This window comes from Eleutherodactylus coqui, chromosome 8, assembly GCF_035609145.1.
Source record: "Eleutherodactylus coqui strain aEleCoq1 chromosome 8, aEleCoq1.hap1, whole genome shotgun sequence".
Classification (NCBI taxonomy): domain Eukaryota; kingdom Metazoa; phylum Chordata; class Amphibia; order Anura; family Eleutherodactylidae; genus Eleutherodactylus; species Eleutherodactylus coqui.
In genome coordinates, this window is record NC_089844.1 from 77,772,608 (window position 1) to 77,799,973 (window position 27,366).

Below are 27,366 nucleotides of genomic sequence, written 5' to 3' on the forward strand. Positions count from 1 at the left end.
GCTGGATCATGGAGACGGATAAATATACGAAATACCTCTCCGGACTCCAGTGAACTTGGTGTATGAGCAGCATGACTTAGTTTATGGTTCTCTTTTTGAAACACAAGGATGTTTAAAGGGAATCTGTCAGCTGGAACATGCTGCCCAAACTGCAGGCAGCAAGTTATAAAGCAGGAGGGCAGTAAGGTGTTGGATGTATGGGGAGGTACATAGGGGGTGGGTGAGCTACATCAGAGGCAGTGAGGCATTTGGTAGGACGGGTGGGTTACGTCGTCATAGAGTAGGAGACTGACAGCCAAAGTCCACCCTTGAACACCATTTTTTTTTCGAAAAAAGTTTAAATATCTGTACTGACTTATAAATCCTGATATATAATTTATAGGATTTGGAGCTTTTTCCCCTGATGCAGATCTCCAAATCACATATACTGTTTATATACACTGAATAGACACATAATTGGAGACACCAGACCATTCATGATTAGCATTTTGCTGTGTGGAAATTAGACACGTGACCCCGGAGTGCAGCATAAAAACAAGTGAGCAAGTTTTCCTTTGGCCGTTTTCAATGTGACTCCAGACTAAAAATGGAAAATGCAGCAATCTAAGCAACTTCAACGTGGTCTGGTCATCGGTGCTAGACTAGCTGGGGCCAGGTTTGATGAACATGCATTGTGACTGTATATACACTCATTTCAATAAATGAAGCCCCTAGAAGGAGTTGTTGGAATGCAATGAAACTTTCCATGTGATTAGAACATTGATATAAGTGATTACAATATCAAAGCAAAAGGCTAATTTATTGTGGAAAACTGGCCCCTTGAAGGGAGGCTCTAGTACCCTGTTGTACCACCTCTACCTTGGATACAAGATGTGATACAGGCAGGCATGAAGGCTCTAGTATCCTGTTGTACCACCTCTAGCTTGAATACGAGATATGATACGGGTGGGCATGGAGGCTCTAGTACCCTGTTGTACCACCTCTAGCTTGAATACAAGATATGATATAGGTGGGCATGGAGGCTCTAGTACCCTGTTGTACCGCCTCTAGCTTGGATACAAGATATGATACTGGTGGGCATGGAGGCTCTAATACTCTGCTGTACCGCCTCTAGTTTGGATAAAAGATGTGATATGGGTGGGCATGGAGGCTCTAGTACCCTGTTGTACCGCCTCTAGCTTGAATGTAAGATGTGATACGGATGGGCATGGAGGCTCTAGTATCCTGTTGGGTGGCCTCTAGTCTGGATACAAAATGTGATATGGGTGGGATAGAGGCTCTAGTACCCTGTTGTCCCGCCTCTAGCTTGGATATAAGATGTGATACAAGTGGGCATGGAGTTGCTAGTACCCTGTTGGACCGCCTCTACCTTGGATGCAAGATGTGATTCGGATGGGCATGGAGGCTCTAGTACCCTGTTGTACCGCCTCTAACCTGGATACAAGATGTGATACAGGCGGGCATAGAGGCTCTAGTACCCTGTTGTACCACGTCTAGCTTGGATGTAAGATGTGGCATGGAGGCATACAGGTTCTGTTTTGTATCCTGCAGCATATCGCTCCACATTTACTGTAACCGAGCCTTTAAGTTGTGCAAACTCTTAGGCTGTTGAAGTTAGCGTCCCACGTGGTCTTGTACATATTCTATTTGCGATAGATCTGATGACCAGGAGGCCACAAAAGTGTGACAATATTGTGGGGACATTCCTGTGATCCCCTAATGTGTGCGGCCAAGCACTATCCTGCTGGGAAATGCCTCTTGGAAGCCGCCATGAGAGGAACACATGTGGCTGGAGGATGTCCTGAACATATCACTGAGCTGTCATTGTCTAAAAACTTTGATGCGTTTGGCCCTTGTTGCTCTGAACTTTTTAAGCCTTCGATAGTTTTAACCCTTTGCTGGAAAGCAGTGTGTGAATGCATCTCGGGGGCTTCTGCCAAGTATTCCAGCAGTGGTGACAGTGAGTATTTTGGAGTGTAGGGACTATGTTGGGGTGTGATTTGTGCTTGATTTTCAAGTTCAGTGGAAGGTGGGCACAAAATTGTGCAATAATATCAAGAGTATACCGCGAATGCTGTGATCGAGGAAAAACATCCAACGAAAGGGGATTTTGTGGGCGTAAGCAACTTGTTGACAAAAGGCATTAGATGTTAAACAAAATCTTTCTGACGGACTATTGGCGCACAGTCAAGTGAATTGCAGCCATTTACAATGCTGGTGCTTCAATCAACATGTACTAATGCACAACTCATTGTTGCTTAGCACAATTGGGCTTGAACAGCAGACGACCAGCTCCAGCGCCATTGCGGTCTAAGAGAAACACAAAGGTGAGAATCCAGTGGGCAAAATAGTGCAAAATTGGATCACTGAGAAGTGGAAAATGGCTTGGTCAGATGAATCCAGATTTCTGTGGCACCATGCTGATGGGAGGTCAGAATTTGGCCCAAGCAGCATGAATCAATGAACCCTTCCCATCAGCTTTCAGAACATATCAGTACCTCCATCTAATATGCAGTAACAGCAAGAAGCTTCATGTCCACATGGGTCAATATTCCTGTAGAATAATTTTAACACCTAGTGAAACCTACGCCATAAAGAATTACTGCGGCTCTGAAGGTCAAAGGAGGTCCAACGCCCTAGTAGATGGGGGTCTCTGATATAGCCGTCATTCAATGTATGTTTTTGAAGACATTTGCTCGTTTCTTAGCTGATCACTGGCATTTTCACGCTGGGCAGTTGTTAAGAATGGGCATCCGTGCAACCACATACTACGTAAAAGGGCCTAAAGCCAGCAGGTGGTGATCTGAGATCTCCATTAGTAGAATTGTGAATACAGCTGTGGAGAACTATATGGCCTTATGTGAATAACACCATGTGTCCTAGCCATTTACAGAAGAAATATGTACGACTAGAGGCCAATTTATATAGAATGGTGTTCAGGCCTCTTGTATAGCTTGCAATTTTTTGCTCCCTTAGATCTTGAATTCACGTTGGACAAAGATAAAAAGCCAATTCCATACGAGGAGCAGGAAAGTGTCTCTGAAGACACAATAAAGAAGCGGGACCGTGATGTTCGGTTACCAGAAGGAGCCCAGAGGTCAGCGCCTGGATTTCCAATGTTCTCTTTACTTTTCATGCAGACATTCTGTATCGGTTTCTCATGCTTTTCAAGATCTCTGCTTCCTGTCATTCAATAGAGGCTTTTATTCTTTACTTTCAGGGTCGATAAATCCTTCCTGATCGTGTGATAGACACAATTCATGATTACCGATGTTTTGTTTTTTTTTCTATTACAGATTTGCAGTGGATTTACTACATGCTGTGGCCTACTGCCAGGATACACATTTAAAAGGACCACATGCAATGAAGAAAAGGCATTTGGAGTTAATAGGATACCAGGTCATTCAGGTATATTGCAGATTATTATGGATTTGGGATTGCTCACAGACTACAGATTATTGCACTGCGTGCTGGTTGGCTGCCTAAAGAAGCGCACAATTAGGGTTGAGAGCCGGCGGTTGTCTACGGCCCTCATAAAATTGGCATATATGGATAACTCAATATGTTGCAGTCCAAAACTGGGGGATATTTTAAGTCAAGCCCCCTGCTCAATCTTTGAACATTTCAATCCATGTCAGTTAATTGACTCTAATATCCGATTTGTATTTGTCTACCAGATACCCGTCTTTGAATGGCTATCGCTGAGGGGGACTGCAAAAGAGAGCCAGATACAATACCTCACGAGGAAGATTGATGCTGATCATTGACATGTGCTTTTATATTTTGTTGTTATTTAGGAAAAAAATAAAATTTTATAATGTGAACGGTGCAGAGTTTTAGTTTTTGCCTCTTGCGATGAATCAAAGTATCATCAACCTGATCAATTGCTTGTAATCAAGGAAAACTTGTGATCAAGCAGTCCACCGAGGTGGTATCCTACAGACCGAGCTAAAATTTGAGTTATCCCAATGCTAAAAATACATAGAAGATGGTTGTTTGGCCGACAGCAATCATCACTGACTCTACAGTAGATAAGCTCGGAGTTGGGCAAATGTGTAGGTTTATTTCAGTAGGGAGAGGAGCGCAAACACCTCTGGCAGAGGAAATCTCCCAGGGCGAAAGATTGGTTACTTAGAAACTTAAAGGGGTTGTAAAATGGTTGAACATTATCCCTTATCCACAGAATAGGGGTTGACTGTCATATTGGTAGGGGCCGATCACAGGGGACCCTACTGATCCAAGCACGGTGCTCCATTATTGAGGTTTTGAATAGGAAAAGTAAAGGGGTCATAATTTGATTATTCAATTCTAAGTGCCAAAGTAAGTGACCCCTTATGTAATGTACCTAATCTAATTATCTAACTTCCCGATGCCGTACAAATGTGAAATTTGCCATGACTATTCTTTAGGTCCTAATTTAGAAAATGTAAAGGGGTTGCAACTTTAATATTCAATTCTGAGCATGAAAAACCGTGCAAAAATCTCAGAAACCATGAAGCCTAGGGAAATGATTTGTATGCTGAGGAGAATCTACTTCACCTGTGTGTGTGTGTGTGTGTGTGTGTGTGTGTGTGTGTGTGTGTGTACTGAAGACAATATAACTGACCTCTGTGTGTATATACTGAGGAGAATCTACCTCACCACCTATGTGTATATACTGAGAATATAACTGACCTCTATGTGTATATACTGAGGAGAATATAACTGACCTCTATGTGTATATACTGAGGAGAATAGAACTGACCTCTATGTGTATATACTGAGGAGAATAGAACTGACCTCTATGTGTATATACTGAGGAGAATAGAACTGACCTCTGTGTATATACTGAGCAGAATCTACCTCACCTCTGTGTGTATATACTGAGCAGAATCTACCTCACCGCTGTGTGTATATACTGAGGAGAATATAACTGACCTCTGTGTATATACTGAGCAGAATCTACCTCACCTCTGTGTGTGTATACTGAGCAGAATCTACCTCACCGCTGTGTGTATATACTGAGGAGAATATAACTGACCTCTATGTGTATATACTGAGGAGAATATAACTGACCTCTATATGTACATATACTGAGCAGAATCTACCTCACCTCTGTGTGTATATACTGAGGAGAATATAACTGACCTCTATGTGCATATAATGAGGAGAATCTACCTCACCTCTATGGTCTATATACTGAGGAGAATATAACTGACCTCTATGTGCATATACTGAGGAGAATCTACCTCTCCTCTGTGTATATACTGAAGAGACTCTACCTCTCCTCTGTGTATACCGAGGAGAATCTACCTCATCCCCTATGTGTATATACTGAGGAGAAAATAACTGATGTCTATGTGCATATACGAAGGAGAATCTACCTCTCCTCTGTGCATATACGAAGGAGAATCTACCTCTCCTCTGTGCATATACGAAGGAGAATCTACCTCTCCTCTGTGTATAAACTGAAGAGAATCTACCTCTCCTCTATGTGTATAAACTGAAGAGAATCTACCTCTCCTCTATGTGTATAAACTGAAGAGAATCTACCTCTCCTCTATGTGTATAAACTGAAGAGAATCTACCTCTCCTCTATGTGTATAAACTGAAGAGAATCTACCTCTCCTCTATGTGTATAAACTGAAGAGAATCTACCTTACCTCGTATGTGTATAAACTGAAGAGAATCTACCTTACCTCGTATGTGTATAAACTGAAGAGAATCTACCTTACCTCGTATGTGTATAAACTGAAGAGAATCTACCTTACCTCGTATGTGTATAAACTGAAGAGAATCTACCTCACCTCGTATGTGTATAAACTGAAGAGAATCTACCTCACCTCGTATGTGTATAAACTGAAGAGAATCTACCTCACCTCGTATGTGTAGATACTGAGGAGAATCTACCTCACCTCCTATGTGTATATACTGAGGGTATTAGTGTGTCTTGACGCCACCGGAAGCTAGGGGTTTGACAGGAGGAACGCCCCTCTCTCACACCCCCCAGCTCCCGATAAGGTCAAGGCACCAAGGTCCTACTAGGCCAGTGTGCTAAAAGGCTGCCATGTTAGCGCTGTAACATGGCAGCATAAAAATGTAATAGTGTAATGCTAATGAGTAATGTAACGCTCACCCCAATGTCCCCCACTCACAGAAGCCGCCCTCACTGCTTCTGATCGGCCGCCGGAACTGTCAGCTCCCTGTTGGCCGGTGCCCCGCTCACCACTGGCGCTCTCCGCGCTTCTGCTGCTCCGGTGGGACTCTCAGCTCCGTGGACTGCGCTCACCCGCTGACAGCTGGCACCCTGAGCACTTGTGCTCCTCCGCCGACACAGTCCGATTCCTGGCGGCGAGTCCTTCGCTGACAGCTTGCGCGGTCTGTGCTTCTGCTCTGCCACCGGGAAAGCCGGCTGGGGTGGGGTAGGCCGTCGGCGTATGGTTCTGCACTGTGCGGCCGGGGCATAACCCTCTGTCCCCCCGGGCCCTGCAGCGGCCGCTATATCAATGTGCAATCGGGTGAGGTGCCTCTTGTGGTGCGCCGCTGGCCTAGCAAAAGCCAGTGTATGAGGCTTTCGCTTCATTGCTAAAAAAGTGAGGCCGGTTCTGTCGAGTGCCTCGGTGGCAAGGTTGCAGCTGTGGGAGTGCGTTAGCAGCTGGTCTTGCTGTATGTTCTTTCCATGCAGTTTGGACCCACTATATGTTTACTGCTTGCAGTTTTACTGGCCTTCCAGGAGCTATTTGCGAGGCTGCTGAGTCAATTTTGACTCCCCCAGGACTTCCTGGTGGCGTCAAGATACACTAATACCTATACTGAGATTATAACTGACCTCTGTGTGTATATACTGTGGAGAATCTATCTCACCTCTGTGTGTATACTGAAGAGAATCTACCTCACCTCCTATGTGTATATACTGAAAATATAACTGACCTGTGTGTGTGTGTATATATATATATATATATATATATATATATATATATATATATATATATATACATATACATACACACACTGAGGAGAATCTACCACACCTCTATGTGTATATACCGAGGAGAATCTACCACACCTCTATGTGTATATACCGAGGAGAATCTACCACACCTCTATGTGTATATACCGAGGAGAATCTACCACACCTCTATGTGTATATACCGAGGAGAATCTACCTCACCTCTATGTGTATATACCGAGGAGAATCTACCTCACCTCTATGTGTATATACTGAGCTGTAAAGTACATAAGAAAGCGACCATGGACTGCAGAAATGGAGCATGCTTTTAAAACTAAGACAGGGCTGCAACCCCCAGTCTGGGGGAAATTTGAATAAAAAGGGGCATTACCTTGAAGGTTAAAAAGTAAGGGGAGTGGGAGGGGTGCTCCATTCTGCAGAGGGACATCAGTACATGTAATCTGAGGAGAATCTATGTGTGTATGTATTTTATTCCTCGGTTCCTCTAAAGTAACCATGACTTCATATAATTTTCTGTGCAAACAGGTAAACATCTGTACTAAATTAACTCGGGCGAAGCCAGGTATATCAGCTAGTCCATCATATACCATATATATATGTTATAGATTTCAAATGACTAATAAATTATGTGAGAAGTTGGATAGCTGATTTCCAAAACTTTATTAATTTAACTATAAATGTATGTACAACTTTTCTTGAGTTTTAAACAATTTGCGAACAAAAACAGTGTAATGGTTTAATCAGTGGTGTCATTATAAACTGTGTTCTATTCTTACAGCTTTGTCAGTTTAAAAAGATTAAGGCGAGAGTCAAGGCAGGTGGCTCCTGAGGCGTATTGGATTTCCTTCAGCATTCCGCTCCATTCCTTCTTGTCATCTTCAAACCTAAAGGAACAGACATTTAAATTGGGATGGACAATAGGCTTACAGTAAACTTGACTATCTTATGGCCATATGGATTATTTGTATAAATACAGTCTACTGAATGAACAGAATAGTCACATGGCTGATCAGGTGAATAGTCAGCATGCAGGGAGATGTATGGCCAGACACCAATTGCCATGAGTTAGAAGAGTTGGACCTGCAGTCATCAGCTGATTGCTGGGTCGGCTTCTTTGTGAGACCACCCCTTGAATGTAAAATCCGTTTCATTATCCTCAAAGGTGGGAGATCTCATTGCATAATTAAAGAGTTTGTTATCACTGCTGAGACCCCCACGGATCTCAGAAATGGGGTCTTGTTTTCCCCCCTACTGCTGCCGTCTGCTATGACTCCCATCCACTACACTGACTGTGGGCCGGGCAATCAGCTCATCACAGGGGATCTCGAGTAGCATGTTCCCAGTAATTACCTATTGATAACCTGGGAGCCTCAGAGTCCTAAATGAAGGGTACAGGGCAATACAAGGAGCCCTGATAAAAGAAGACGTAGGATAAAGAGCAGTGCCAACTCTACAAGTGAGCTACACGTAGGTATATACACTCAGCTCTGCTACACGCTATCCTGCCAAGTAATATACAACCCAACCCCCTCTTTCTGCGTGTAGCTTGTATACAGGACCAACACAGCAATATATACTCTACAGCCCAACTTACTTCCATATATCTGTCACCTCTGAAGGTGCAAATTCTTGTGATTCCAGCTGAACCATTGCAAATCCTCCGATTGCATACAGAGATCCTGAAGAAGTGACCAAGTTGATGGAGCTTCTTTCTTGTGGGAATTCTGTTACTGTTTCCCACCTGGTAAAGAATATGGCATGTAATGAAAAGTTAAAAAAACTAAATCCAAATGCATTAAATAAGTTGTATGAGATCAGAAAAACCCTGATGTTTTACAAAGGGTATAAATTAGTAGACTTCACACAGGGCAACAGCAGGCAAACACTGGAAAATGAGCTGTAGGTGTTTCTACGCAACCAATGTTCAGTGTTTGTTGTGAAGAATTCTCTTAAATTGAAGGCCTTTTTCCACCAGTCACTGGAAAGAGCATTGTGTTCTGTCTACAAATCTCCTGTGCCCAGAGCCAAGGGTTTCATGGATGCCAAGGCATCAGCCAAGTTTAGGTTTCATGTTGGGATTAGCACTCATATAAATTTGCCAAGAAGGCTATTACATGACATCATGACCGCTCATCACTTGTTTCCTGGCAATAATAGGATTGGCTTCAACTTCAGTGGTAACTGATAACTAACAAGGATGTTCCATGCAGTTTCAAAACTACTACTTGTTAATTTGTTCTTTTTTTAGATAGAAGCCGCTGTAGATGTGGCATCTCACACTCTGCTATAGGAAGTTGCTGTTTGTTAGCCGCTATCCACTCTGACTCATAGATCCTCCTATTACATCCATATGCCCGGAAATGACACATGGACAGAGGATGTCTTTTTGAGACAAATTCTGTGAAGTCTATAGTTTAGTGCACTTCCTGATTATCTATATGTCCCATGACCAAAAGGATTGAAATTAAAATTCTATGGCCTAGCGATATATTCTAGATGGAGAATCAACCTGCTCAGAGCTATTGATTAAGGCTCTGTTCACATGTAAGTCAAAAACAGAATGATGGACACCAGTAGTGATCTCTGAACCCCACTGAGTTACAAGGGGGCCTGGTAGGTTCCGCCATGGTTAGTGTTAAGTGAACCAAACTAGTAGAATCCTGTTTCAGGTTGCTCTCTGTTCAGGTTTGTGCTATACTAAACTTTCGGCAGAGTTTATAGCAAAGTTCTACCTGAAGCGGGTTCTACTGGTTTGGTTTGCTCAACACCAGTTGTGGGACTAGTGGACTAGTCTATAAGAGCCATAATAGCCCTACACTCAGAGTATTATACAGGGATTTTATGGCAGTTTTACATGTTCTGGGAAACTTTTCTATACAGTTCAAACTAACTCAGACGAAACCAAACTTTTTGCAAACGTTCGGGCAACCAGCCGAATTGAGCTGTAGAAAGGTTCGCTCCTCACTAACAATGGTATCTGTAGTTTTGACGCGAAAAATAGGACTGCAATGTTGTGATTTCTGTATTTAACAGAACCCACCATGCTCTGTCAGAACTGTCTTATTACCCATACCACAGGCGCCCAACAATCCTCACTGACTTACAATGGATCCAACAAGTTCCAGTGTGGGTTCCATGACTTGGATGAGAGGAGTAGCACTCTATGCAGCATTGTTCTTTTTTAGCCAATCTGCTGAGACTGTCGATGGAAGTTCTGAATACAGCCTCTGATGGCATTGTGAACAAAGGCTAAGGCCGTCTGCACACTGGCTGATTTGCATTGCGACAGGCGCCCACTCCAGATTCCACAGCAAATACCGCCCATAGCATGAAATGGAAAAGCGATTTTTTTTTTTCCTGCCCACAAGTGGAAATCAATTGCGATTTTCCACTAGTGGATAAAAAAACGCAGCATGCACTATTTTTAGGCGGATTCCGAGCGGACAGCTTCCATTAAAGTCAATGGAAGCCATCTGACCCGTGGGCCTTCTGCAATCATTATTGCGGAAACGTGGCGGGATCCGCGTTATGGCCTAGCGATGGCGCAGCAAAATCTGTACTGCGCATGTGTGTTGGCGCGCTGTCCAGACCATGCGCAGTGCAGATTAAGATTCCGGACAGGCACAGGGTCGGATTCCACTGCGTGATTCCGCATGCAGAATCCGACCCATGCCTGTGCAGTGGGCCTAAGATAGGCATGAAGAAAATGTTTTACTATATACCTTGTATTTAAATCAGGAGTGCACACTCTGTGGCCCATGGGCCACATTCAGCCCACAATGTCATTCTTTGCAGCCCACTTCCAACCATCTAAGCACAGAAATGCTTCTCCGAGCGTGGTAGCTGCTCATTTCTATTTTCCATGTCAGAAAGGAGTGGCACACAGTTAAGATGCTGGGGCAGGTAAGTACTAATAGTGCGCTGTGTAGCCTTCTTTGGTTCCCCCATATATTTGGAGAATGGAATCCCTTAACCCCTGTTTAGCACTCTAGCAGGGGGTATATGAGTTAGAGGGAGCTAGCTATGCATGCAGCTCCATCCAATGTCATTTTTGGGAGTAGTGAAATGCTAGGCTTTACCACAACCCCTATAATCTACAATGAAGAGAGCCACATGCATGCAGGGTCTCCTCCTCTCTGGAGGGTTGATTACGAGAGAAGAGGACCCCATCCTCTTGATAAGTGAAGACCTGATCACTCATTAGGAGAGCTTCACTCATTAGAAGAGCTTTAAATTAGAACAATATGGGAAGGGAAGTAAGAGGCCAGGTAAAAATATACAGCTAATTAATACACTTGAGAACCTTGTTATTAGAAGTGGAAAGAAAGAACAAAGACAAAAAATTCAGGACAGTAGAGGAGCAGGAGATACCGATTACAAACTAAAAAGGTTTCTACATAAATGCCCAGAGCATAGGAAACAAACAAGGAGAATTGGAGCTACTAACAGAGAAATATGATGTCATAGGCATCATGGAAACTTGGTGGGATGATACACATGATTGGAATACAAGGCTTGAAGGATACAACTTATTTATAAGAAACAGACCTAAAAAAAGAGGAGGAGGTATTGCGTTATATATAAGGAAAACATTCATCTCCACTGAAAGTCAAGCTTCAGAGCATGGTAGTTCTGTAGAAACTGTTTGGGTAAGAATACAAGGAGAGAACAACATAAAGGACACCATTGTAGGCATTTACTATAGGCCACCCTGACAAGAAGAAAATATGGATGAACTCTTTCTACATCAGATGGCCAAGCTCTCAAAAAAGAACATAGTGATCATGGGAGATTTTAACTATGCAGACATTTGTTGGGAATCTCTCTCAGGTAAAAGTAATGGATCCAAGAAATTCTTATCCGCTCTTGCTGACAGGTTTATCTTCCAAAAGTTAGAAGAGAAAATAACGGGATCTACTATCTTGGACCTAATTCTTACCAACAGGCAGGAAATGGTTGAGGAAGTAAGGGTGGCTGGGACCTTAGGAGGCAGTGATCATGTTATCCTTGAAGTTTGGATAAAAAGGGGAGAAAGATCTGAGAAAACTCAGACCTCAAGGTTGGATTTCAGAAAGGCAGATTTTAATGAACTCAGAAAGAGGGTAGGAAGACTCCAATCCAAAGAACGTTGGGAAATATTGCGAAATGAGATTCTCAAAGCACAATCGTTAATCCCTAAAGGAAGGAAGAATGAGAAGCATTTATAGAGACTAGGATGGATAAACACAGAATTTGCACACATGATAAAAAGGAAGAAAAATATGTTTATCAAATGGAAAGAGAGGGGGAATATCTAAAGAAGAATATAATGCGGTCTGCAGAAACTGTACGGCAAGTGTCAGAAAAGCTAAAGCTGATAATGAATTGAGGCTTGCAACATAGCCCAAAAGCAATAAAAAAGGATTTTGGAGGTATGTCAAAAGCAAAAGAAAAGTCAGAGATGCTATTGGACGCTTACAAGATGAAAATAGTGAATTGGTTAAGAATGATGTTGAGAAGGCGGAACTTTTAAATTCTTATTTTGTATCTGTTTTCTCTCAGAAAGTAGATGTAAAAATCAACTGATCTTCCCTGTGCTATCGGGGGAATAAAAGAATGCTGGCTATGTATAAGCAGAGAGATGGTGAGGGAACACTTAACTAACTTAAATTAATTCAAGTCTCAAGGTCCAGATGAATTACATCCTAGGATACTAAAGGAAACTGTGGAGGTAATTGCTGAACCACTCACCATAATCTTTGAAAATTCAGTGAGAACAAGAGAAGTCCAAGAAAATTGGAGAAGGGCAAATGTTGTCCCTATCTTCAAGAAAGGGAAGAAGGTGGATCCAGGAAACTACAGGCCTGTGAGCCTGACTTCTATACCAGGAACATATTTGAACAAATTATTAAACAGCATGTATGCAAGTACTTGGATGAAAATGGAGTAATTAACCAGAGCCAGCATGGGTTTGTAACAAACAAGTCATGCCAGATGAATCTAATTTCCTTCTATGACAGAATCACTGACTGGGTTGATCAGGGAAATGTGGTGGATATAGTATACCTTGACTTTATTAAAGCATTTGACAAAGTATCTCATACCATACTTGTTGAAAAAATGACCAAATATGGGATTGACAACGCAACTGTAAGGTGGATTCACAACTGGCTGAGTGATCATACTGAAAGAGTCGTTATAAATGGCTGCACATCCAGGTGGAAGAATGTATCAAGTACTACAAGGCTCTGTCCTAGGTCCAGTGTTTTTCAACATTTTTAGAAATGATCTGGAGGAGGGAATTGATGGAAAACTGATCAAATTTGCTGATGACACAAAGCTAGGAGGGATAGCTAACACTAGGGAAGAGAGAGAATTCAAAAAGATCTAGAAAATCTTGCGCAGTGGGTGGCGACTAACAGAACGGAGAAATGCAAAGTCCTACATCTTGGCAAGCCAAATGAAAAAAGCACATACAAAATGGGAGGAATTGGGCTAAGCAGCAGTACATGTGAAAAAGACTTGGGTATACTAATAGATCACAGACTGAATATGAGTCAACAATGTGATGCAGCAGCCAAAAAGGCAAACACAATTCTGGGATGTATTAAGAGAAGCATAGAGTCTAGATCTCAAAGAAACTACAGAAAAAACTATAGACCTGCGCTACTTGAAATATCGAATAAATTATGCATGTCTCAACAATCAGTGTTTCCAATAGAGACAAACAAAAACAAAAACACTGTTTTTATTGTAAGCAAACAAATAAAAGAAAAGAGGTAGCAACCTCTTCAATTAAATATATAAAAATACTTGCGGGATCCTTATACATGCAACGCGTTTCGGCGCAATATACGCCTTTCTCAAGCATACTAGACATCAACAAACATGGGTATAAATAGGGCTAAACAAATTACGTACCTATTGCGAGCTATCATTCATCAAGTGTGAATGGGTTGCAGTTCTTGGCGCCATTCTGGCCAAGAAAGATGACGTATCAAACATCACCACGCTCGATACGGCGCACCGGATGTGACATCTACGGCCGGTATCAGAGATCGCACAGCCTCCAATGCCACTCCGGACCCCGCCTCCCGGATGTGACATATGCGGCCGGCATCGGAGACCACCCCGCCTCCAATGTCAGTACGGGCCACGTCCCCCGGATGCAACAACCGCGGCCGGCACAGAGAACGTACCGCCTCCAGTGTCAAAACCGGACCACGCCTCCCGGACGCGACACACGCGGCCGGCACCAGAGATCGCACCGCCCCTGGTGTTAATCCGGACCACGCCTCCCTGGGTTCAGAGGTATACCTCTTCAAACGTGGCTCCCTTCCAACTAGAGACACGTGCCGCCATGACGTAGCCCCGCAACCTCCGTAATGAAGTGCAACGCAGCGTTCCCCAGCCCCGGCACGCACCGTGATGACGACTCTCAGAAAATTAACGAGATGGAACGCAACGCTGCGCCTCAAAGGGGCGTGGAGGCGGCCGATCATGTGATTTTTAATAGCACTATGTGTTTAGTGTATACAAGACTATTTGTGTAAAACTACAACGTTTTTTTTTTGAATAATTTACTCCATACGATCGATCATGGAGTTTATAATGGCACTATGTGCTGAGTATATACAGGACTGTATATACTCAGCACATAGTGCCATTATAAACTCCATGATCGATCGTATGGAGTAAATTATTCAAAAAAAAACGTTGTAGTTTTACACAAATAGTCTTGTATACACTAAACACATAGTGCTATTAAAAATCACATGATCGGCCGCCTCCACGCCCCTTTGAGGCGCAGCGTTGCGTTCCATCTCGTTAATTTTCTGAGAGTCGTCATCACGGTGCGTGCCGGGGCTGGGGAACGCTGCGTTGCACTTCATTACGGAGGTTGCGGGGCTACGTCATGGCGGCACGTGTCTCTAGTTGGAAGGGAGCCACGTTTGAAGAGGTATACCTCTGAACCCAGGGAGGCGTGGTCCGGATTAACACCAGGGGCGGTGCGATCTCTGGTGCCGGCCGCGTGTGTCGCGTCCGGGAGGCGTGGTCCGGTTTTGACACTGGAGGCGGTACGTTCTCTGTGCCGGCCGCGGTTGTTGCATCCGGGGGACGTGGCCCGTACTGACATTGGAGGCGGGGTGGTCTCCGATGCCGGCCGCATATGTCACATCCGGGAGGCGGGGTCCGGAGTGGCATTGGAGGCTGTGCGATCTCTGATACCGGCCGTAGATGTCACATCCGGTGCGCCGTATCGAGCGTGGTGATGTTTGATACGTCATCTTTCTTGGCCAGAATGGCGCCAAGAACTGCAACCCATTCACACTTGATGAATGATAGCTCGCAATAGGTACGTAATTTGTTTAGCCCTATTTATACCCATGTTTGTTGATGTCTAGTATGCTTGAGAAAGGCGTATATTGCGCCGAAACGCGTTGCATGTATAAGGATCCCGCAAGTATTTTTATATATTTAATTGAAGAGGTTGCTACCTCTTTTCTTTTATTTGTTTGCTTACAATAAAAACAGTGTTTTTGTTTTTGTTTGTCTCTATTGGAAACACTGATTGTTGAGACATGCATAATTTATTCGATATTTCAAGTAGCGCAGGTCTATAGTTTTTTCTGTAGTTTCTTTTTGACTTATCCGACCTCTTAGGAGGAACGGAGTTATACTGTGACCCGCAGCTCTCCAGAAAGTTTTGGATCGTTCTTCTTATTTAATCTGTTTTTTTGGTACACCCTGGATAAAATAATTCTTACGAGCACACCAGGATGTTAGGTGCAGGCATAACCACCTGAGGGTGATATGCCTTGCACCAGGTGAGTTACCACACGAGCACCATTGTGGTATTATACATAGCTGTTGGCGCTCTCCGTGACCCCTAGAGTCTAGATCTCGTGAGGTAATTATTCCCCTCTACTCTTCCTTAGTCAGACCTCATCTGGAATACAGTGTTTGTTCTTGGTAACTTCTGTGAACTTGCTCCAGTTTGTCTATGTCTTTTTTAAAGTGGGGTGCCCAGAACTAGTCTGCAAATCCTGTCCTTTGAGGAATAGTTAAAGAATATGGGAATGTTTAGCTTGCAAAAAAGAAGGCTGGGAGGAGACTTAATAGCTGTCTACAAATATCCGAAGGGCTGTCACACTGCAGAGGGATCGGCCCTATTCTTATTTGCACAAGGAAAGACTGGAAGCAATGGGATGAAACTGAAAGGGGGGAGACACTAATTAGATATTAAAAAAAAACTTTCTGACAGTGAGGGTGATCAATGAGTGGAACAGGTTACCAGGGGAGGTGGTAAGTTCTCCTTTAATGGAAGTGTTCAAGCAAAGGCTGGACAAAAATCTGTCTTGGATGATTTAGTGATCCTGCAGTGAGCAGGGGGTTGGACCCGATGACCCTGGAGGTCCCTTTCAACTCTACAATTCTAGGATTCTAGGACCTGAAAGTGGAACCTCCATCTATCAGACCTTTATGGCATATACTTTTGTTATGCTATAAATGCTGATACCCCTTAAAGTTTTATTGTAGCACTTTGGAGTTGCTCAATATGATGTAGCCAATAGACTAGACATAGATTGTACACCCCTAGTTTTGAAGAATGAACTGTATTCCTCCAGCTAATTCCAAATAGGGTTCTTAGCTTTAACCTATACAGAAATGAAGGCATCTAAGTGCTGTCTGGCAAGCTTTAATACAAAATATTACTGGATAGAAGTCCTGGATATATGTGTTGAGCCGGATTGTATTTGAATGATGACCACAGACCCACATTTTTTACTGTCATAGTGTGATCATAGTACTACATTATACCATAGGTATGAAACCAGTGAGTGTGTACTTAAATCTATTTGAGGGTGCACTAAAATCATATTTCACATTTCAAAAAATAAACACAGTGTTCTGTGTCCAAATAATCTATTTCGTGCCAAAATTGATAGACTCAACTGGCGTTATGGTGATACCCACTTGGGGTTCACTGTTGCACCCAACAGCCAGTAAAGCCTTCAAAATATCAACATACAGTTACCATCCCTGGGGGTCAATAGTGGGATCCCAAAGGTCAAAAATGCCAGCGCTCAGGGATGTACATAATTATATAAGTGTAATGACTAGTGCACGGCTGAGAATGGACTTACTTCGGTTAGGGGGTAGTGGAACCTGCCAACTACCCCATTACAGGATGGCCTGTCAGTATCTGGGATCTAGATGATGAAATGCACAGCTCCACCAAGTCACCGATGACAATTTCCAGTGACCATTGAAAGGTCTATTAGTAGTCAAACATTATTATCTCACGGTAAGATGTGTTTCGAAAGTCTAACATCTACCCCCTTTCTTAAGCATAAAAGGGGTAATACTTTACTACAATGGGTAGAGTTTCAGACATTTTCTTAACTGCAGGTCTAACTACATTCTTTATTTGTTGAAATGCCCGTGTAAACGTAAGTATGTTGGAAGAACCATCATTTTTCTAAGGGAAAGATCAATCATACATGGCTCTAATGTTATTAATGGTTATTCCATAGTGTATAGAGATACTCTGCTAAATACAGTATGATAACAAAGACATAGAAGGGGGTTCTTTACTGTAAGACCAGTGAGACTGTGGAACTCTCTGCGTGAGGATGTGATGATGGCAAATTCCATAGAGTACAACAGGGGACTGGACACCTTTCTTGAGTGATACAATATTATATTAGAATCATTAATAACTTCAGAGGTCGATGATTCGAGAATTATTCTGATTGCCAGATTGGAGTCAGTTTCCCTTAAATGGGGAAAATTAGCTTCTACCTCATTTGTTTTTTTTGCCTTCCTCTGGATCAACATTGGGGGGTAATATGCTGAACTAGATAGACATAGGTTTTTTTGTCGGCCCTACATACTATGTAAGACCCATGCTTGATCTATGCTTGAAGCCCAAGTGACAAAATACTGCAGGGTAAATTTAAAAAACTGCGTATTAAAGAAATGTACTGGATATACAGACCCGATACCTTGGTCCCCAAGGGATTAAATGCAATGATGGAGCATACAGTATATAAAGGGGTCTTCACGTTACCCACCCCTTAGGTTCACAGTCATAATGCTGTTTTTGTTTTCCTTCCTCCTCTCTTTTTCAGCTATACCTACAGTATTATGATGTGTATCTCTCCTATGGGATTTAACCCTTTGCAATCTAATTTTGGTTTCAGGGTTTCCTAGGGGGCTTTCCCCTCCTGCCATTATACAATGGCGCCATCTGCTGACTAGAGCTAGTATTGCGGTATGTGACATGCTGGAGAGGCCCCTGACAACAGAGTGGCCTTTTGATCTACAGTAAGAATACCCTGCCGGACGTCTTCTGACATTGGAGCTGTACAGCCTTTTATCAGAATGTCTTTAGACGTCAGACAGTGTATTGGAAAGGGTTAATAATAGGTTGAATCTCTAGGACGTGGGCCTCATTATAAATTCATTACACATTTATGATTTTATTGTTTTTATATTTCTATTTTCTTGTACATTAGCCATAATTATTTAGGTATTTTATGTATTTTTGAGCATATTTATATAAATGACTATTAGTAGTTGTATTAGTAATTGTTTTCAGCATAATTCCCTACATATCTACTCTACTTTTATACTGTTTTTTATGATATTTAGCATGTGCAACACTCTATATAGTTGGTAGGGACCTTCAGAGGCATCGGTTCCAGCCCCCTGCTCAATGCAAGATTCACTAAGTCATCCCAGACACCTAGTAAACACTTTAGATTTTATATAGTTAATTGGTATATCACACATATTTTAGATTTTGCATATATACACATCTACATACTTGGTTAGCAACGCATTGGTTATAAACAATGTGTCAATCCAAAGTAACATCTTGCATTGTGGATTGCAGATACATTCAAGATAGCATCGGTGCGGTGGAACGCACTGTATCCTAGCCCGGCCACACACAGCTCCACATGTAATTACACTTGTAGCAATTGCAGTGTGTATATAACCTTCATTGTAGTGATGTAATACCTTTTTGTTATGCTTCAGTAAGGGCTTAATCACACAAGCGCATATACGGCATATTATTACGGACGACCGATATGCGTGACCATCTGAGGCATTGGTTTCCAATGTATTCGTTCACATGGGTGGCTATATGGTGTGTAAAAACGTTGCACCATAAAAGATGCTAAATACCCAACCGAAATACATCGGCGACGAATATACGGTGAAAGTTCTGGTTCTACCTTTTGACCTATGTACGTCAGCGGCTCCCATAGACTTCTATGGGAGAATGGGTAAAAAAGGGAGGAGAGGCAGTTTAGCAGCGTCCAATGCTGTGAAAAGCTTACAGGTGCCGCTATTTAGGCATTTGAAGTAGTCCCGAGCATTTACACCAAGCGAGGGTTTTCCAGGGTGCAACGTATTTTTCGCTAAAAACGTCACTCATGGATGAGAAAATGCTAATTATCTCTGGCTATGATCGTGGAAAATCGTCCATTCATGTGAATTCACGGCGCGGACGACAGAACGTAAAAACACATACGGTCATATGAAAGAGCCCTTAGGATGTAGATGTTAGATCTCTGAAATGCGTAACATTGTGAGATTATATTAAACCTTTCAATGGTCACCGAGAGATGTGGTCGGTGGCTTGGTGGATCAGTGGAGATCATCACCTAGACCACATATATTGATGGGCAATCCTGTAAGGTTGTAGATGGCGGGTTCCACAACCCCCTAACCAAAGTAAATACATTCCTTGATGTGCACTAGTTAGATATTTACCTAATTAAACTCACCCCTGTGTGCTGGCATTTTATTCTATAATCCTATTGCCCATTGTCTTTGAAGTTCCATGTAGTGACTCGAAACCTATCAATAATAACACTAGAGGTCCTGGTGGTCATGTCTGAGAACCATTGGGACACACAAAGAAGAGCGTCTCTCTCTCTTATACATACTTGTTTTTGGCAATATCGTAGCCTTCCACTAAAGCTGTCAGTCCATCATCTGTGACCCCACCAGCGATATAGATCATATTTTTATGGACAGCAACACCAAACATTGAGCGAGCTGTTCTCATTGGAGGAAGGTCTTTCCAGTCCCCTTTCTTGGGATTGAATACAAACATTCGGCCAGTACATTTCCTGTAATGAAATGACAATTAGTGGAGTCCAGCAATGTAGGGTTTATGAACCGCTCTACATTCTGTAGTCTTATCACAAAAAGAAGGTTTAGTTTTTCTAAAATTTTATGCAAAATTGTTTATATGACCAACTAGCATCAAATGAGCCAACGGTAATGGTACAGGGGCATTGTACAGTTTAGTTTGCAAAAGAGAAAGGTGTCAATGTAGTTACCTTGATTATGGAAGTTCTTGCCCCCATCACCTTTTCAAAAATTCCAGTCCTGGAGGCGCCCATTGTAATTAAAGCGGATCCAGTGATTTCAAAGGGCGCTGACAGTCTGGTGTCAAGTACAATCAAGTCTTGGTTCTAACTAATATAAAGAGACCTAGACAAGGCTTCCTCTCTCAGTTTACTAATCCCTAGGAGAGGGCGTCGTTAAGCTGAGTACATAGCTTCAGAATGGTAGTGTCAGGTTGTGCTGCTGGACTCTGTGTTGTATTTCAGGGTTCCAGGAGCAAACCTTCACAGGTAGGGGTTAATTGAGCTGGCTGTGATGGTTCTGGTCAGCCAATCCCCTGGGTTTTGGGGTAGATTTATACCCCAGCCCCTCTGCAAGAGGAAGCGTTATCTCCTCAGTCTTGTCTGCCTGTGTTTGTGTCATGTTAGCTTGCTGTGTGTGTAGTGTCTGGTCAGCTTGCAGCTTGCTGGGTGTTTGGTGTCCTGTGCTGCCTGTTTTGTGTCTTGCTAGAGTAGGGACTGCAAGGCATGAGGAGCCTTGATCGCGGCCTTGCAGCTTAAGTTCATTGGCCAATGTACAAACTAATCCCTCGTATTTATATTCAGCTTTACCATCTGCATTAGAGTGCAAGGTTGTGTGGTAAGTGTGTTTGTCATCTGTCAGTTACCAGTTCGTGCATTGAGTTTGTCTGTACATGTCTTGGTTCCGTATACCACCTATCTGGGAGAGGCAGGGCCGAGGTTCCAGTGCAGGGCCGCCTTTATAGAGGCAATCGCTCCGCTTGTTAGGTAGAGCCTCGCCATCCTCCCTTCAGCACAGGGTCAGTTTCCCCTTCTGTGTTTTGTATGCCAGTTCTGTCATTTTCCCCAGTCTGTCGGTATGTCAGTTGTCCCAAATTCCTGTCGTTTGGTCATGTTTGTGTGGGTCTGGTGCTTATTTGCCCACACGAACCTAACAGGTAGGCTCATTGTCTGACATCTTGTAAAAGCGGCATTCATTGCTTGCAAATGAACTTTGATTAATTTCCTATAGTTGATATCAGGGGTATAACCATGTCTAAGTAGCTTCAAGGGAGGAATCACATTCATTTAGGGATTTTATTTTTAGATACACTAGTTGTATAAGGTTCTGTTCACACAATACATCACCTGGGAAGAGCTGTCATCTCTGGGGCGTCTTCTTGCAGGTCCCGGCACTCTTCTTCTGCTTCTCTTCTGTCTGGGGATTGAAAATTCTCACCTCCTGAAAGCGCTGCCTCTGACTGACTGAGCGCTGTGACCAATCAGAGGCAGCGCTCAGCACTGAATGACAGCTAAGCGCTGCCTCTGATTGGTCACAGCTCTCAGCCATTCAGAGGCAGCGCTTCAGGAGGCGGAGTTTTTCAATACCCAGCCAGAAGAGCAACAGAAGAAGAGGAACCTACAAGAACACGTGCAAGAGATGATAGCGCTACTATTTTTTATTCTACAGTTATTGATTTTTTTGGGGGGGGGGGGGCTTATATTTCAAGCCCCCCCCCCCCCCTTCCCGAAAATTCTTGCCACGGAGAGTCTCCTGCCACTACTGTCACAGTAGTGGCAGAGGATTGCGAGCGTTTCCCATTGATCTCAATAGGGCTGGTGCTGCTGCCGTCGGCCCCATTGAAATCAATGGAAGAAGATCACCATCTCCTGCCATGGCTTTGACAGGCACGGCAGGAGATTCCTTCAGCCCTGCTGGGATGGGAGGCTGTTTCCCTGTGGAAACGCTTCATATCCAGGGCTTCAAGAAGGATTGTGAGAGCAATGTCGGGGCGTCAATCACATCCAGATATCGCTCTCACCAGTCTGCAGGGGCCCTTAGAGTCATAACAGAAAATAATATTGGTGGATTAGGGGGCCATAGGTTTTAGATGCTAAATATTATAGGAGATCTCTCAGGAAACATTTGACAAAACTGTTAAAGTAGAACATCACTTATTGAATACCATGTATATGGCCAACTTTACATAGATTAAAGGGGCTGTCCAGTTGTATTTGTGGCTTATCCATAGAATAGGCATCAATAGTAGATCTGCAGGAGTCTGCCATTTGGGACCCCCAAAATTTCAGCTATTCTCTATTCTGGTATATTTGGGCACTGAGCAGATTTCTGCAGCAGGTAGACAGATCTGCTTCCACTACAGTTGTGTGAAAAGCTATAGAGAGAAAAGACTGGTGGATAGTCATACCTATCCACCAGTCTTTTCTCTCCATAGCTTTTCACACAACTGTCGTGCCCACCATTGGTGGGCTCTCCTTGCTGGCTGCACCTCCACAGCTCATTCATTTTTCACAGCCCATTCTAAGGCTTTTTCATCTCCAGACATCTGGGACCAAAATCTCCAATACCATCGGATTTGCTCCACCCCCTCCTTTCCTACCTTTTCCCACTACAGTGGCCAGGCTTGGTATTACAGGCAAAGTTCCCATTGAAGTGAATAGCCTGCAATACCAAACCTGGCCACTGAGGTGGAAATGGAGCTGTCTGCTTGCTACAGAAATTTACTCAATGCACAAAAGCACTGGACCAGTAAACAGTTGATCAATGGGGTTTCAGGTGACAGACCCCCTACCAATCCACCATTGATGGCTTATCCTGCGGGTGGGTTATCAATAGTTTACAACTGGACAACACCTTCAATGGAGGGTGATATGCTGGACCTACAGACTGGAAGAATACATTGGGAAACCATGTTCCTTTACACAATATCACCTCCACACTTACTTGTCATCGGTTTTTCCTCCAATACAATAGATGAGTCCGTTATGTGACACTATCGAATGCCCATAAACCTTGATAGGAACTTTCTTTGCCTCTTTCCAAGCCACTGCTCTGAAAGGGAATAAAGAAACTTAATAGCGTTGCAAAGGGGTGCCAAATAGTAAAGGGCTTGGTAACTATGTACAACATACTTAACATCATAAGAAAATACTGTATCAAGTGACTCTTCAGACTGCAGGTCTTTGCCAGCGATGGCATAGATACAGTTGTCGGCCTCGCCCATGCCAAAAAGGCATCTGGCTGATGGAAGTGGTGGCAATCCAACCCATTCCCCACCAACGCTGTCCAGCTGCAATACAGAAGAGCAGAAAAATGTTATTATATGATATTATGTCCATATGATGTATGTCATTTCTATGTCTGAAGATTTACTAGCATGAGATGTAGTAGAAAGTATAACTGTATACATTGTAAGTGCCGCCATTTGTATACATTTTGTATATTACCCGCTCCGAATTTTCTTCAATGATGCAGCAAAATGTATTCTAAAGCTTTTTATTGATGCCCCTTATTAGTACCACATGTGCCGGCCTGTGGCTACCACTATAACTAGTCGGTTAGCAAATAATTATGGTATGTTAGGCTATTTTTTTTTCCTTTTTTGCATTGTCAAGTCCTTGGACAGTTTTCTGTACAGCCAGCCATGCACAATAAGATGGTGCATGGCATCTATAACATCTTGTAAGACCCCTGCTTCTCAGACTCCTTCTACACCCCAAAGCTGATTGCACTAGAAAGCGGATGACTAAATGCACACAAAACCTCAAGTCATTGGATGAGTCATTATGCTGAATGGCCACATGGGATAATGTATGACCCAATTACTCCAGTGAGAACTGACAGATTTCCAGTCTTTTTTAACAAATGATCTGTCCCATGGATAGGTCATCAATAATTGATGGACAGAGGTCTGCCACATGGGACCCCCTCCATCAGCTGATCATCCAGTCCGCTGCACTCTGCAGCAGGCCGGACATTGTCATCAATGGTCAGAGGAAGCTAGGGGAGCACCAACTTAACTCCTATTGAAATCAATGGAAGTGTCGCATTGATTCCTGCTCCACTCATGATTAGAATGTCACATCCTTTCATAAGCAGGAAGTGTAGGAGAAGCGACCAGACGATCAGCTGATGGAAAGTGGTTCCGAGCAGGGTCCCAGGGCATAGGTCATTAGGTAAAAAAGACTGGAATACCTCTTTAAAGTCTATGGGTGCATAAAAAACCTGCAGTGAATACACATTAGCATCCGTATTCACTGTGAGGTATTTTTGTGCACCCTGTTTTCTGTAGGTTGTGACGAAACTGGCATCATTTGGGAATTTTTGCATACGTGAAAAATGTAGTGAACACAGATGCAACAATGCCCACACGCACCAAAATTATGCGCTTTCACACACCAAAATTGCACCCAGCCATGTGAATGATCCCTTAGTTTGACTTTTCATTATCATACATGACATTCTGTTTGATACTTAAATGTCCTCCTCATTCATTTGCTTATGGTTTGCAAAAAGCCATTTGTAAAATTTCAAAAATTGCCCATAAATATTGTTTTTGTCAGTGAACCCCGCAATTGTAAGCATAATCATTGGACTGAAGTGTATGGCTGGTAGCAGGTCTTATCATTCATTCATCGGAAAAAGACCATCAGCAATGTTGGACTTTATAAGCTACTCTTCTCCCTCCCCCATACACAGAAATAACATATACGTTGAGCAGAGCTGAATGCAGAGCAGATTGAATTTTTTCCCTTAAAAGGGGAAAATTGGCTTCTGTTTCATTGGGGGTTTTGCTTTCCTCTGGCTCAACATTGGGGGGTAATAGGCTGAACTGGATGGTCATATGTCTTTTTTTGGCCTTACATACTGTGTTATGTGTTACTATATTACTATGTGATAAGTGATGCAGAACAACTTTTAGCTAAAATTAACCTAATGCCTATGGCAACTTGGTCATCTTACAACCCTATTCTAAAATAAAGTAATGCTAATTTAGGTATCACCTTTGCAAATATGGTGTGTGCACTAAATGAAATAGTGTTACTTGACCTTATGGCATGCATTATTTGTATGATCATCTACAGCAGTGTTTCCCAACCTTTTTAGCCTTGGTGCACTCCTGGGGGGGGGGGGGGGATTACCTTGGGGCACCCTTACCAAGTAATTTTTTCTTTACCAAAAATATCTATAAACACCTCCATGTTGCAATATTAATTCCATCCATAGCTTCACAATCCCTCCCTATCACAGTTTAATCACATGCAGCTCAACAACCCTCGAACTTTTTTCTTGCCCCTCCCTTGCGGTAATATCGGTGTATGTGTGGCCAAGCCTCTTTTCCCCCGTCGCAATATATGTGTTTGCTCAAACCTCTCTCCATCTTCAGGGAGAGGTTTGAGTCTACTCTTACTCTTCTGTATATGGAGGTCCAGCATGCACAAGCTGCTTCCTGAATGGGAGTGCTCCTCTCTGGTGTTGTAGTGGGCAAGGCTATGTGACTATGCATAATGGGCGAAGCTTGCCTATGGTGACTCCTCTCATCCCACTTCTCACACCCCTAGTGCTAATGGTCAGCAGCTAATTAATCACCAATGTGGTTAACTGTAACTCAGTGAATGAACCTGCCCTCCTGGCAGGTTCTCATGGCACCACAGAGGGTCACGGCTTTCTGGTTGGGAATCACCGGTCTATGAATTGAATACAAGATTAAAAATGTTCTACAATTGGAAGGCAAGAACATGAAATAACATCTATGACCTGCAGTGTACACAAGAAAGTCAGTTCAGCTATACATACCTGGAAGAAGTAGGATTTTAAAGGACTGTCCTTACTTTCTTCATCCACATACAGTCCACCTATGACATAGACTTGTTTAGATTTGGTAACTATACTGGAATGATTTCTTGGAATCTGTTCGGATAGAGCTACCAAGTAGCATTCATTTTCTACTGGATCATAAGCCACTGTAGCCGTGTCGCTGACCATTATGATAAGGTCTTTGACAAACATGCCATGTCTAGGAATGTCACTCAAATATCCAGGAAGTAAATCTTCATCCCCAACATCACCATCTACTCCCTTATCTTTGGCCGGTTCTGGCAATTTGCCTCCAAAGGCATCTATAATAACTTTTATCTTTTTCTGGATTTCAGGATCTCCTTTGAGCAGCTCCTCCTTTTCTACATGATCTTTGAAATACTTTTCGGTCATAAGACGAAATCGAATGCAGTCAAAGACATCTGACAGGGTCTTCACTTTGTTCTCCTTGTCTATCTTGGCCCATTTCATCACAGCCTCAAACACAGTTTCTTCCTTTTCGACATTTAACGAATCGTTAGAAATAATGGCTATCAATTCGTGTGTAGCAAGCTGCAGAAAATCATCTTCATGACATATCTGACTGAATCGATCACACACATAGTCCCGGGCGGTGACTGCAAGGCGTGGACAGTCCAGAAGAAGGCCCAACCTGAAGATAGCCAGGCAATTAGAAGGTGAGAGTCGCTTCTGAAGGTAAGTGACACATACAGTGAAGACAGATGGGATCTGAAAACGACTGGCCAGTGCAAAAATATCCTGGACATTTCCATCATTAAGGTCAATATCGGCAGAGTATAAGTATTTAAGAATGGCTTCCATTATAGTTGGGTCAACGTTGTCCAGTTCCATATTTTTTTTCTTCTCTTCACTTTCATCGGATAAGAAGAACTCCCGGAAATAAGGACTACAGGCTGCAAGGATCAGCCGGTGACAAGGTATACTTTTGTCTCCAGCTTTCAGGAGGCAATCGATAAACTTATTTTCATCTAGAAGTTCTTTCAGTCCATCCTGAAGAAGAGTAGATTGATAAAGCCGAAGTTCTTCTTTTAGTTCCCGTGTGGGATCCATTTGGCTTTTTTTTTTTTTTGCTTGAAGCAGCAGGGGAGTTTGAGGGAGAAAGCAGAAAGCTGTTGTCAGCTCCCAAGTCAAGCAGTAAAAGGGCTGATCTATAAACTCTGCCAAACTTAAACTCCCTGCAATTTAAGCCTTCCAGCTAAATATAGGTACAGGCTCTTATAATATGGAATTCAGGTTGGCCAATTTGGAAACAGGATTGGCTCCTGCAGCTGTCACAGACTGAAAGAAACAACTGTAGGTTTTGGTTACTAGGCTGAGATAGCTTTGTGAAACTGACTGATGCAATAAAAGGATGGCAATTTAATATCATATCATGTAACGGGTTTTCTGGAAAGTTTGCATTAAACAATGCTATAACTTCCTTCGCA

The 27,366-nt window shown here is 42.9% G+C and overlaps 2 protein-coding genes across 6 annotated transcripts in view; one reads left to right on the forward strand and one right to left on the reverse strand.

The window, feature by feature from the left end:
- FASTKD1 (FAST kinase domains 1) overlaps positions 1-3,824 on the forward strand; it is a 45,192-nt gene extending 41,368 nt beyond the window's left edge. For 4 of the 5 annotated variants that reach the window (XM_066575896.1, XM_066575894.1, XM_066575897.1 and 1 more), the window contains exons 13-15: positions 2,977-3,097; positions 3,297-3,408; positions 3,678-3,824. In XM_066575896.1, coding sequence (XP_066431993.1) covers positions 2,977-3,097; positions 3,297-3,408; positions 3,678-3,767 — 323 coding nt within the window. In that variant the 3' untranslated portion in view covers positions 3,768-3,824. Of the gene's footprint in view, positions 1-2,262; positions 2,328-2,976; positions 3,098-3,296; positions 3,409-3,677 lie in introns of those variants that run through there. The other variant, XM_066575898.1, reaches the window with a different exon arrangement.
- A 3,766-nt stretch (positions 3,825-7,590) lies between these two features.
- KLHL41 (kelch like family member 41) lies at positions 7,591-27,075 on the reverse strand. Its single transcript, XM_066575902.1, has 6 exons — positions 25,898-27,075; positions 23,233-23,390; positions 23,045-23,152; positions 19,894-20,079; positions 8,544-8,690; positions 7,591-7,833 (listed from the first exon to the last, which is right to left on the reverse strand). Exons 1-6 carry the CDS (start codon positions 26,987-26,989, stop codon positions 7,722-7,724), a joined length of 1,803 nt encoding a protein of 600 aa, XP_066431999.1. The 5' UTR covers positions 26,990-27,075; the 3' UTR covers positions 7,591-7,721.
- Between the last annotated feature and the right edge of the window lie 291 nt (positions 27,076-27,366).

Bases quoted from the DNA above. Each gene is read 5' to 3' on its own strand.
- KLHL41 (XM_066575902.1), bottom strand. From the start codon at position 26,989: ATGGATCCCACACGGGAACTAAAAGAAGAACTTCGGCTTTATCAATCT. The intron at 23,153-23,232 runs GTATGTTGTACA...ATTCCCTTTCAG, and splicing joins GTATTTTCTTATGATGTTAA to AGCAGTGGCTTGGAAAGAGG. The intron at 20,080-23,044 runs GTAAGTGTGGAG...ATTTCATTACAG, and splicing joins GGAGGAAAAACCGATGACAA to GAAATGTACTGGCCGAATGT.